The sequence below is a fragment of the Coturnix japonica genome, chromosome 3 (genome assembly GCF_054131305.1).
Source record: "Coturnix japonica strain WE chromosome 3, WE-NBRP24, whole genome shotgun sequence".
Classification (NCBI taxonomy): Eukaryota; Metazoa; Chordata; class Aves; order Galliformes; family Phasianidae; genus Coturnix; species Coturnix japonica.
Window position 1 is genome coordinate 17324811 of NC_140665.1, and position 10958 is coordinate 17335768.

Sequence of the window (10958 nt, forward strand, 5' to 3'; positions counted from 1 at the left end):
ATGCGCGAAGGGTGGCGGCGGGAGCCGGAGGGCAGGGCGGGAAAGCGGAGGGTGTTGTGGGGAACGGCCGTTATGGCCGTTAGCGCCTGAGGGGACGGAGCGGGAGGGGGGGGCGGTGATCCGTGCTTATCCTTCAGGACATTAACATAGATACTGGGAAACGAACGAAAAGAAACAAAAGCGACACAAAAACCAGCACAGGCTGAAACTAAACGATAATTAAAACTGAGGATGTTTGGGTTTGGTTTTTTTGCCCAGAAGTGATTTTGAAGAAAACCCAGTGTGATCCAGAAAGGCACCTGCTGGGACTCTACGTTAAAAAGTGGGAGGACTAAAATGTGTAATCCTTAGGTACCTGCATGTGAAAGCACAATATGTTCTTTCTTTCCGCTGCTTTTCTCTCACTCAGGAGTTAGGATTTCCACTGATGCTCGTGCTTACAGTGAGAACAGCCGTGTTTGCTGCTGTGTTAATAAACGGAGAGCAAGCAGGAGCTGAGTAACTGCACAAACTCCTTCCTAACCCATTCAACAAACAGCGCCAGGCTGGAGTTGGAAACTAAAAAAAGAAACAAAATGACCCCATAATCCTGCAGAATACCAGCTACCTCCCTTGGTATATATGTATTTTCTGCTAGGATCACAACGTTTTCCCCTGTACCGCTACAGCTTTTCATTAAGCTGAAAACACTGAGCTGCTCAGGAGGTTGGAATGGCAGGGAGTCCCTCACGTTTGCACAGCGAAGCTTGTTAAGAGAACTCACTGAAGGCAGCTCAACAGAGGAGAGCAAAGCTGCCTCGACCCTTTACAGCTCGGCCTCTCGGCTGTCACCCACAACACAACACAACACAACACAACACAACACAACACTCCGGCTCCGATCGGCTTCAGGCTCCGTGTTTTCAAAAGAGCCGTTTGGGGGCGGGCTGGAGGCAGGAAGCGGCGGGGCCGGGCAGCTCGAGTGTGCGGCAGCGAATGGGGCTGAAAATGCACGGAGGGTCTTTATTTAGAGACAAACTGTGCTTTGATGTGAAGGGCAAAGCGACGGGATTCGATACTTCAGCTTGTTGATCTGGCTGTTTACTAGGTGCTGAGTGCAGTCGGTATGAATGAGTGGCAAAAGAAAAGCCCTCTAGATTGGGAGACCTATGTGAACAAAAGGGTGAAAGTTGCAGCGGATGAGAAAAATGAATACGAAGGATGGGTCTTAACAGTTGATCCAGTTTCTGCCAGGTGAGTAGCAAGACCTTCGTTTTCCCCATGCTAAGAGAGAACAAACGTGGTAGCACAGGTCTCTGGCATCTCAAGTGAGCAAGAAAACAGGGCTTGAAAGGCACCAGAGAACAGGCAGGAATTTGTCTCATCGATGCCAGAGGTTTTCCTTACCTTTTAATTGGAAGCTTTCTAATAGGAGCACGATATAGAGGCCAGAAACAAAAGCATCCAGCTCATGATGGGTTTGAGAAGAAACAGTTGTTTTGTCTATGTCGTCGCTCTGGTGTGCTCATATTCTCCTGGAGATGTTTACCTTTTTGATAGGGAAGGTCTATGAAGCTGTGAATGATTTGAGGGATGGCTCAGGCTAAAATCAAGGTGTGTTTCAGGGGACATAGCAGGCACTGTTTTAAGGAACAGCCTCCCTTAAGAAAGATGCTGGGTGCTCAGTGCTGCCACCACAGCTTCTGAGCATTCATCTCAAGACTCTTAGGCTGTGTTTCTTAGGCTGCAGTTAATTACAGTCAGTCACACGTTCTTCTTTCCCTGACAGTGTCGTCCTTGCAGACTTTGTGGAGAACGAGGCGGTGTCCATTTGGGTTGTGTCAGGCCATGCCGTGCAGGAGGTCAGCATCGTGCAAGATGCGGACGATGAAATGAAGGCACGGCTTTCCCGCGTATTTGAGCCTGAGGAAAGCAAAGCTTACAGCCCAGAGGAGCTCGACAAGAGGAAGAATGACTTGAAGAAGTGGCTGGAAACAAACCACATCCCCGTAACAGAGCAAGGCGAATTGGGAAGAACGCTGTGTGTGGCTGGGGTGCTGAGCATCGACCCACCATACAGCCCTGAGCAGTGCAGCAGCTCCAACCAGATCATTCTGTCTCGGGTTCAAGGCTTGGTGCAGAGCTACCTAGAGCAGCAACAGTGACACCTGCCTAACGCAGCTGCCTGCCCACCACACCTCACTGACTGCTATGGGCACCTGTAGCAGCTCTACCCAGAAGTGCTGGGTATAGGTGCCTCTGTCTGATTTAATGTGCTTTAATAGGACTACAACAAGTGGTGTGAACAGAAAGCACAGAGCACGCACTGTATTGTTTAATTAAAACAAGTGGATAGCGCGTTAGACTGCTGTGTCACTGGAGCTTTTTTAGACAGTGCTGTGAAAGATGACAGATGAGAAACATAAAGGATGTTCCTCTGTTGCTGACAATAGCAGGACACGGGGAAATGGTTTTAAGTTAAAAGAAGGTTTAGGTTGGATGTTAGGGGGAAGTTCTTCACTAGGAGAGTGGTTAGGCCCTGGAACAGGCTGCCCAGGGAGGTTGTGGATGCCCCGTCCTTGGAGGTGTTCAAGACCAGGTTGGACGGGGCCCTGGGCAACCTGATCTAGTAATTGTGTATGTTTGGTGGCCCTGCCAGGCAGGGGGGTTGGAACTACATGATCCTTGAGGTCCCTTCCAACCCGGGTCATTCTGTGATTCTGTGTGACTCTTAAGGCTCGTTTCATTGCTTTCTAATGGAGGCATCTCCGCACGTTCAGCAGAACAGCTTCCAGAGTGTTTATTCAGGAAGGATTGTGGCTGATCCAACCCAAGGGCTGCTTTGAGAACGCTTTCTCCTGCAGTCGTTCCTGTGTTAACACGTGCCCTCTAGTGCAGGGCAAGGTGTGCACAATGAGCAGGGAAGGGCAGCAGTGCCGCATCATGGCGGTGCCGCACACCGGCTCCCGCAGCACCTTTTACTTGAGCTGCTGATAGACAGGGCCCGTCGGGCGCATGCGCAGTGCAGCAGCCGCAGCTCCCGCGAGATCCTCTCTCGCTGTGTATCATCGCGTTGTTGCCGCCCGTGGTTCCGTAGCGGCCCCTCCCCGCTCTGTGGCCGTTGGGCGCGTTGCGCAGCCGTGACGGCGGCTCCCTCTCGCTCCGGGACGCGGCGGGACTCGAGCTGCAGGCGGGACCATGTCGCGCTACGGCCGTTACGGTACGAAGGGCCGCGGCGAAGGGCGCCAGGGGAAGGAAGGCTCGGCGCGGCAGGGGATGGGCGGCGGGGGGCGGTTAACTCGGGCCGGGCTGAGGGGGAGGCGGCCATGGTCGGCTGGAGGCCGTGAGAGAAATCGGGGGGAGAGGCGGGCGGAGCGCCGACACCGGCGGTGGTTTGTAGGGGCAGAGCCGCTGTCGGCGGGACGCGGGCCGTGGGGTGGCGGACAGGAGGGCGGCCATGGCGGGAGAAAGCAAAATGGAGGCGGCGTTAAAGATGGCGGCCATGGCGGGGCGAGGGGGGAGGGGCGGCCGCGCTGCGTGCGCGTCTCGTGCCCCGCGCTGCGCATGCGCGCCGCGGGATCCTGCTGACATGGCCGCTGTATCTGCAGAGACCAAGGTGTACGTGGGGAACCTGGGCACGGGCGCGGGCAAAGGCGAGCTGGAGAGAGCATTCAGCTACTATGGGCCGCTGAGAACCGTGTGGATCGCCAGGAACCCGCCGGGGTTCGCCTTCGTGGAATTTGAAGACCCGAGGGATGCCGAAGATGCTGTGCTCGGCCTCGATGGGAAGTACGTTTAGTTTAGTGGGAGCTACTGATAATAGGTGAACGGTTGGACTGGATGTTCTTTTAGGTCTTTTCCAACCTTGGTGATTCTATGATTCTACGTGTGTGTTGAAACCCCTTGGCAACACCTGACCTAGTCATCCTTTGTCAGAAGGCAAACAGTATCGTGGGCTCCATCAGGAGAGGGGTGGCAGGAAGGGACAGGGAAGTGATTCTCCTTCTTTACTCTGCTCTTGTGAGGCCCAGTCTGTGTACTGTGTCCAGGTGTGGAGCCCTCAGTACAAGAAAGACAGAGAGCTATTGGAAAGGGTCCAGAGGAGGGCGATGAAGATGATAAGGGGACTGGAGCACCTCCCCTATGAGGACAGGCTGAGGGAGCTGGGCTTGTTCAGCCTGGAGAAAAGAAGGTTGCAGGGTGACCTCATTGCAGCCTTTCAATACCTGAAGAAAACTTATATCCAGGAGGGGAGTAAACTCTTCAAAAGGACTGATAATAGCACGATAAGGGGAAATGGATATAAGTTACAAGAGGGTAGATTTAGGTTGGATGTTAGGGGGAAGTTCTTTACTAGGAGAGTGGTTAGGCCCTGGAACAGGCTGCCCAGGGAGGTTGTGGATGCCCCGTCCTTGGAGGTGTTCAAGACCAGGTTGGACGGGGCTCTGGGCAACCTGATCTAATGAAGGTGTATGTTTGGTGGCCCTGCCAGGCAGAGGGGTTGGAGTTTCATGATCTTTAAGGTCCCTTACAACCTGGGTCATTCTTTGATTCTGTGATCCTGCAGCCATCAGCAGTGTCAGCTCCTGTGTAGTGGGATGAGGGCAGAAAAGCAGTGACTAACAAGAGCTGTATATTGCAGGATAATATGTGGCTCCAGGGTTCGAGTGGAGGTGTCGACGGGCATGCCCCGTCGCTCCCGTTATGACAGGCCTCCTGCACGGCGCCCCTTTGACCCCAACGACAGATGCTATGAGTGTGGTGAGAAAGGCCACTATGCCTACGACTGCCATCGCTACAGCCGCCGCAGGAGGAGCAGGTACGGGCGGGATGGAGTGGTGGGGTTGCATCGCCGGTTCACTTTGTTTAGCACTTTTTAGCAAACAAAAACCCAGTTTTAACTCTTAATGTTGTAAGTCAACAGGTATATATCACAATTTGTTGCTAATACATATAAAATGTTGCTATCTTAATAATCAACCTGGTCAAAACCTTTCAGGTTTCTTCGTTTGAGTCAGTCGCCTTGATTCAGAATGTCACGAGCCTTAAGATTTCATGCTGAGGCGCCTTGCAAATCCGACACTTAAGATCCTCCTAGACCTTGAGGTGATCAGCATAAGAGGCCAGATCCCCTCGAGCCATCTCCACCTAGCTCGACCTTATTCTTTAAGGGCAGCAAATTTGAGACGGTGACCGCCGTAACAGTAAATTTGGCTTTCAATTGGGGCCCCCCCCTCCGGTTTAGAAAGAGGAACACCAGATTGACCACATTCCCAGCTAGAAAAATCTTCTTGCGTCAATCAAGCCTCACCCTGGCTCATTGGGCTGTCAGTTTGATCGTCGTTAGATTGAAGAGAACACCTAGATGCAGCGATCGGCTATAGATACTTCTAGATCGTCTAGATCTGCTAGACCTTGGGCCAAAGAGGGTCGACCTGCAAACTTGCAAGGTTTATTTTAAATACGCATATTACAGTCTTTTTTTATTCTAATGTAATTCTGCAATGTAATTCAGCTTTTAACATTTTTCTAGGTAGTAAAAATGCTCAAGACAAGTAGGCCCAGGCATTTTTTCCAACTGACAGATGCTAGTGGTGTGCTTTTGTTTTCTTTTTTTCTTTTTGTTTGTTTTTTTGTTTTGTTTTTTTGTTTTTTTTCTTAGTTGTCTGAAAGTTTTGACTTCAGCAGGGCCTCACAAACGCTGTTGACTGAGGCTGTTTTCTGATACCTGTTTTCTCTAACCTCAAATCAGGTCCCGGTCTCGATCCCGCTCCAGGTCCCGAGGAAGGAGATATTCTCGCTCACGCAGTCGTAGTCGTGGTAGGAGGTAAGATTCCAAGTGCAGTGGCCTCGCTGTTTATTTTCCTGTTGCTACTTTTCCCTTTGTCCTAGGAAGGAAACCCTTCTGCATCCTTTGTGAGAAATTCCTTTTTGATAGTTTGTGTTGGTCTTTTTTTGTAGGTCCAGGTCTGCTTCCTACCGCAGGTCCAGGTCAATCTCTCCTCGTAGGTATAGATCATTTTCACCTCGCAGATCACGGTCTGGCTCCTTAAGGAGATCAAGGTACGTGTTACCTGTGATGCTGTGAGCTCACAACACTGCTTGAAGAAATGTAATCACTGGAATCAGTGTTTACATTGTTTTGCAGTCTGTAGCTGATAGGAAGCCTCAAGGAGTGAAGTCCCAGAGCTCATCTGAATGTTTCTTCTGAAGTTACAAACCTGTGCTTGTAAAATCAAAACTGCTGTTGCTGATGGTTTTGTTTCACAATGTACTGAAATTAAGGCTGTGATTTTGATTTCTGGCTGATGCTTTCTACTTTGTCTTAATTGATACAGAGAGTAATGGTGCTTAATTAACTCTGGCAACAGGTTTTCATACGTGGGTGATATTACTGGCACAATCTACTGACACTTTTTAGTAATATTGTCAGTTTACATAGATCTGTATCATCATAGAATGGCCTAGGTTGAAAAGAACTATAATGACGATGTAGTTCCACCCCCCTGCCCTGTGCAGGGTCACCAGCCACCAGCCCAGGCTGCCCAGAGCCACATCCAGCCTGGCCTTGAATGCCTCCAGGCGAGGAGCATCCACTATTCATGGGCATCCACAATTTTTTTCATTTTTGGCCTTATCTCTACTAAGGTATTGTTCGCTTATTTGAGCCCCTGTACTTCTTGTAGCTGGCAGTGAGTAACTTGAAGAAGTAACTTAAGTAACTTCAGTTGTTTGTGTTACGCTGATGACTTTGGAGAAGCGTGCTGTAGGATCTCAGCTGTGTGAGTCACTCAGGAGCTGATCTTTTCACTGCTCTTTTTTTTTAGATCTAGGTCCAGATCACGCTCAAGGTCTCGATCCGTTGTATGGCCTCGAAGCAGGTAAAGTGCTTGTTCCAATTTCTTCTAATTGAGAACAGTTGACGAGTTCTCTCTCTCTATCCCTTTTTCTTTTTGTCCCTGGAAGGGATTAGCAGGTTGTGCAGCATAGCAGTATTTGCACTTCTCATACATCTTTCTAAAGACCACCAAATTGATTTGTATCTTGTAATTCATGAGTTTGCTTTAGTCCGGCTGCATGTTTGTATGCTTATCACCATAAGCAAAGTATATCTGTGATTTATGTTCAATGGAGAGAAGTTCAGAAATCTGTTTGTTGGCTGTGCTTGAACTTGTATCTTGCAGGAAATGTTGCATAGCTTTTTTCTTGTTGTATTTTTTGTCATAAGTCCCAAATAGTGAATATAAGCAGTGGGAGGATTCATACTATGAACTCAGCTCTTACCGCTTAACATTACTATAGAATGGGTGAAGAGGTGAGACAGGCTTCATTAGGGGAATGGCTGCTTTAGGACTTGCACGTTGATTCTTTAAGGGATGGTGGTGGTTGGTTATTCCTTGAGCTGTCCTGACACACCACTCCTGTGTGCTAGTGATGCAGGAGATGGCCACACAGGTGCACCTTGCAGGCTGTAGGTAGGGCTGCTGCTGTATTGCTTGGTGACTTCTGCTTCTGGAGTGGTTCATTTCCTGCACGGAGGATGCTTAATGCTTTCTGAAATGCTGATTTCATGTCTGCAGTTGCAATGGTAAACAGCAGTGTAGTTACAGACCAGAATTACAGTCTGGTCCTACTTTACTTCTAGAGCCTCTGCTTGGTAGACTTCATGTTGACGTGCCTCCTGCAGTAAGGTTTTGCCAGTGTTTGGTAGTAAGATAACGATGCTCTTGTGTTATTGGCCAAAGGAAGTTGTGCTCGTGCTACAAAATACATGTTCTGGGTAGATGTGAAGAACTGTTCATGTGTGAAAATTATATCCTAAAGTAGCACAGCAAGCATTTAAATATACGTGAGGAAAGTCTGAGTTAGATCTCAACCCGTAAGATGACCTGAGAATAACTTAAAATTATGAAGTCCTTGTAGCCACGTATATAACACAACTAAAACACTTTTAATTGGGATAGCAAATGAAAACTGTTTAATTTACTTGAATAAAAGTGGCACTGAGAACTGAAGAATGTATCAGCTCTTCAGCACATCTGATTCATCTCCTAATGTGCTGTTTAATTAAAATCTTACCTTAAATGACACTTGTAATTATTCCGTTTGTGAAGAGGACATGGGGGTGGGTGGGGCTTCTGTTAGATAGAAGTGGTAGGCGAAGCTTTGCTGGGGAGCTTCTTGGGCGTGTTCTGTTGCTTCCTGATAAGTGGAGTCTCTGCAATAAGAGCTAAAGGATTCTTCTGCAATGTCATGAGGAAGGGCGGCCCGCCCAGAGCAGAGCATTCCTCTCTGGTTTGTGGTGCTACGTAGTGCAAAATCGCTGTTGCTGGTTAAGCTAACCTTCTTTGTATGTGCATGCCACTGGCTGCTTTGCTGAGCTTTATTTTTCTCCTGTTGTAGGTCTGGGTCCCATGGTAGATCTAAATCTGGCTTACCTGCTAAAAGGTGAGCGTATCAACACAACTAGCACTCAGTCATTTTTTTTGGTCATGATTCCAAATCTTTTTGGACCAGTATCTCAGTTGCATGTAGAAGAGCCTCCTTCTTTAATGACTGTTTTTTAAACATATTTTAAAGATATATTTTTTTAAATTGCTTTTACTTTCTATATCTGATTTTTTGTGGGTTGGTCCATAATTGTTCCAGAAGGACTGTGGCTATCGAGCAAGCTCTCATCTAACCCATGACTATGATGGCAAAGTGTTTTGGCAGGATTTGAGGCACGTCTTGCCCTTGCCCTGTTCTCAGTCCTGTCTTTTCTTCACTTGTTTCACCGCCCTGCTGTCACTTTGTAGCTGCTTCAAAGCAGCTTTACTACTGAGGGCTTCAGTAGTTTTCTCTCTCAACTGCAGCTTCTTGCTTAAAGCTTCTAAATTGGGCGTACTTACTGTCAGCAGCATTAAGGGTGGTATCTATTGCACGCAAGAATTAGAGAGTTCTTACTGCTCTAAAATGGTCAGAAGTATTGAGTTCATGGAAGTTAACTAAGCAAATTGTTAAGTTATGTTGCTTTTTCTTTCTTTTACAGTCGCTCAAAGTCCAGATCACCATCTCCAAAGAGAAGGTAGGAATAAAAAGCAGAGTACAGCACATTGAACTAGTGTCTGTAGTGGTTGCTGTAAAGGCGAACTTTTCCAAACATAAAAAATAACTCTTAGTGTAGTTGTCCTCTGTCCACTTAACTGCTGTTATTTGGAATCCTCTTAAGGTAACATACTTCAGTGAAACTTGGACAGTAGAAAAGGCAGGAAAATGTAGCAAGTAGCAGGAAACAAAATGGCTCTGAGCACAGCTGGAAAAGGGGTGATGAAGTAGGAAGGAAACCACAGCATTTGGCAGGATTCAGTGGTTCAGTTCATGGTGAATCTTCACAGTTGGCTCTTAACTCAGGTGCACAGCTGCATACTGGAGAAAGAAGCAAATTCCTCTTTGTAACCAGGGATGTAGATAGTGGACTTTCAGTAGTCTGACTTACAGACTCATGGCCAGCTCCAACCTGGGGATGTGTGGATTATAGCCCATCTTTACCTTGGCTGATTAGAATCCATCTATGCGTGGCTGGAGCCTCACAGCTGCTCCTCTTGAGCATGCTCCTTGTCTTACCCTGGGTATTATAGCTGGCTCCGATTTTAACTGGTCCTTTCATGTTTCAAGTTGCAACTGACACAATGTAAAACCTAACATTTTCAACACATGTGCACTGCAAATGGAAACTCTGGATAGATACAGGCTGGAGGAGTGGTTCCCTGTTGTTGCATGCATGTTTTCTGCTGCTTTGATTGTAGGATTTGTTCTTATTCCTTTTTATTTCTCTTTCAGTCATTCACCATCAGGAAGCCCTTGAAGGAGGAATGCATGTCCTGAAAGAATGGATTCAAGTTAAAAGGTTAAAGTTTAAGAAGAAGATTTATTTTGTTTACATTATTATAAGGGATTTTGTGGTGTCTTTATAAACGCAAGGGCTTAGTCCTAGAAGGTTGTTTCTATTGCCTAACAGCAGGCATGAATTTAGATCTTTTAAAAGTAGACTAATGCAGAACTCCTTTGTTGTGTTAACGTTCAGTGATCTGGAAATATAGGGCTTTTTGTATTTGGTGCATTGGAATAAACAGTGCATTTCTAACTAAGAGATACTTTGTTCTAACCCTGCTGTTCATTCCTGGTTGGGTGACTAAAGCAGGTCACTGAGCTGACTCACAGCAGGCAGGGCTGGCAGGCACAAGGAATACGAGAGTTCTGGTCTCTCTTGATTAAAGGGCCAATGAACTTAAGGTACTTGAAATAATTTGGGGATGTAAACTATTGAAGTCACTGGCTTTTGAATTCACATTTTGTATCCCAGTTGTCCAAACAGAAGTACTACTATTTTGGAGGAAGGGATTGATATTTATGATAAGGTGGAAGAACCAGTGCAGGAAAAAAAAATAATGCATGCAGGTAGTCCTTTTAGGTGAAAAAAAGCTTTAAAGCTTTCCTTACAGACAACTTTGCTCCTCTGCCTGGGGTTGGTTGGGAGGCAGCTCCCAGGGAAGTGGTCAGTAATGGAACAGAAGTATTCCACCTGAAATAGAGCACTGCTGGAAGGGGTGAGATGTTCTGCCCAGTCACTGACACCAGCACTGCTGCTTGTTCTCAGTCAGTCACCTGGACTTTGTATGGTCGTGTCCTGTTAGATACTGACTCGTGAGCAAACTCAGATGCAGCTCATCAGTAGCATGGAGAGTTTGTCCTGTGCTTTGGGGGATGCGTAGCAGCTGGGCTCTGGCTTTTCCTCCAGTCACCTGAGGTATTAAAATGGCTTTCCAACCCTTGGAGTGCTGTAACTGCTCCCAACAGCTGTAAAAACTGGCACTGTGGAAATAGAGATGTTGCACAGAAGGCAATGGTTACCAGCATAAAAGTGTACCTGTGACGCATATAATGGTGTTTAAAGCTATTGCAGTGTGTGTGTTTGAATGCCCCAGATCTCTGTAAAA

The 10958-nt window shown here is 47.4% G+C and overlaps 2 protein-coding genes across 6 annotated transcripts; both read left to right on the forward strand.

The window, feature by feature from the left end:
* Positions 1-965: 965 nt before the first annotated feature.
* Positions 966-2342, forward strand: GEMIN6 (gem nuclear organelle associated protein 6). Its single transcript, XM_015857116.3, has 2 exons — positions 966-1233; positions 1769-2342. Exons 1-2 carry the CDS (start codon positions 1106-1108, stop codon positions 2142-2144), a joined length of 504 nt encoding a protein of 167 aa, XP_015712602.2. The 5' UTR covers positions 966-1105; the 3' UTR covers positions 2145-2342.
* A 751-nt stretch (positions 2343-3093) lies between these two features.
* Positions 3094-10111, forward strand: LOC107310951 (serine/arginine-rich splicing factor 7-like). 5 transcript variants are annotated; one of them, XR_014944526.1, is made up of 10 exons: positions 3094-3199; positions 3588-3768; positions 4622-4798; positions 4979-5429; positions 5732-5806; positions 5941-6042; positions 6807-6860; positions 8383-8427; positions 9011-9046; positions 9802-10111. XR_014944526.1 is itself a non-coding variant. In XM_085542894.1 (9 exons), exons 1-9 carry the CDS (start codon positions 3178-3180, stop codon positions 9824-9826), a joined length of 717 nt encoding a protein of 238 aa, XP_085399020.1. In that variant the 5' UTR covers positions 3094-3177; the 3' UTR covers positions 9827-10111. The 5 variants fall into 5 exon arrangements, 2 of the variants coding, with proteins under 2 accessions (XP_085399020.1, XP_085399021.1); XR_014944525.1 differs by having other exon boundaries at positions 4979-5806; XR_014944524.1 differs by lacking the exon at positions 8383-8427.
* Positions 10112-10958: the final 847 nt, after the last annotated feature.

Coding starts and splice junctions, on each gene's coding strand:
- GEMIN6 (XM_015857116.3), top strand. CDS start 1,106: ATGAATGAGTGGCAAAAGAAAAGCCCTCTAGATTGGGAGACCTATGTG. Junction 1,234..1,768: donor GTTGATCCAGTTTCTGCCAG/GTGAGTAGCAAG, acceptor TTTCCCTGACAG/TGTCGTCCTTGCAGACTTTG.
- LOC107310951 (XM_085542894.1), top strand. CDS start 3,178: ATGTCGCGCTACGGCCGTTACG. Junction 3,200..3,587: donor GTCGCGCTACGGCCGTTACG/GTACGAAGGGCC, acceptor CTGTATCTGCAG/AGACCAAGGTGTACGTGGGG. Junction 4,799..5,731: donor AGCCGCCGCAGGAGGAGCAG/GTACGGGCGGGA, acceptor ACCTCAAATCAG/GTCCCGGTCTCGATCCCGCT.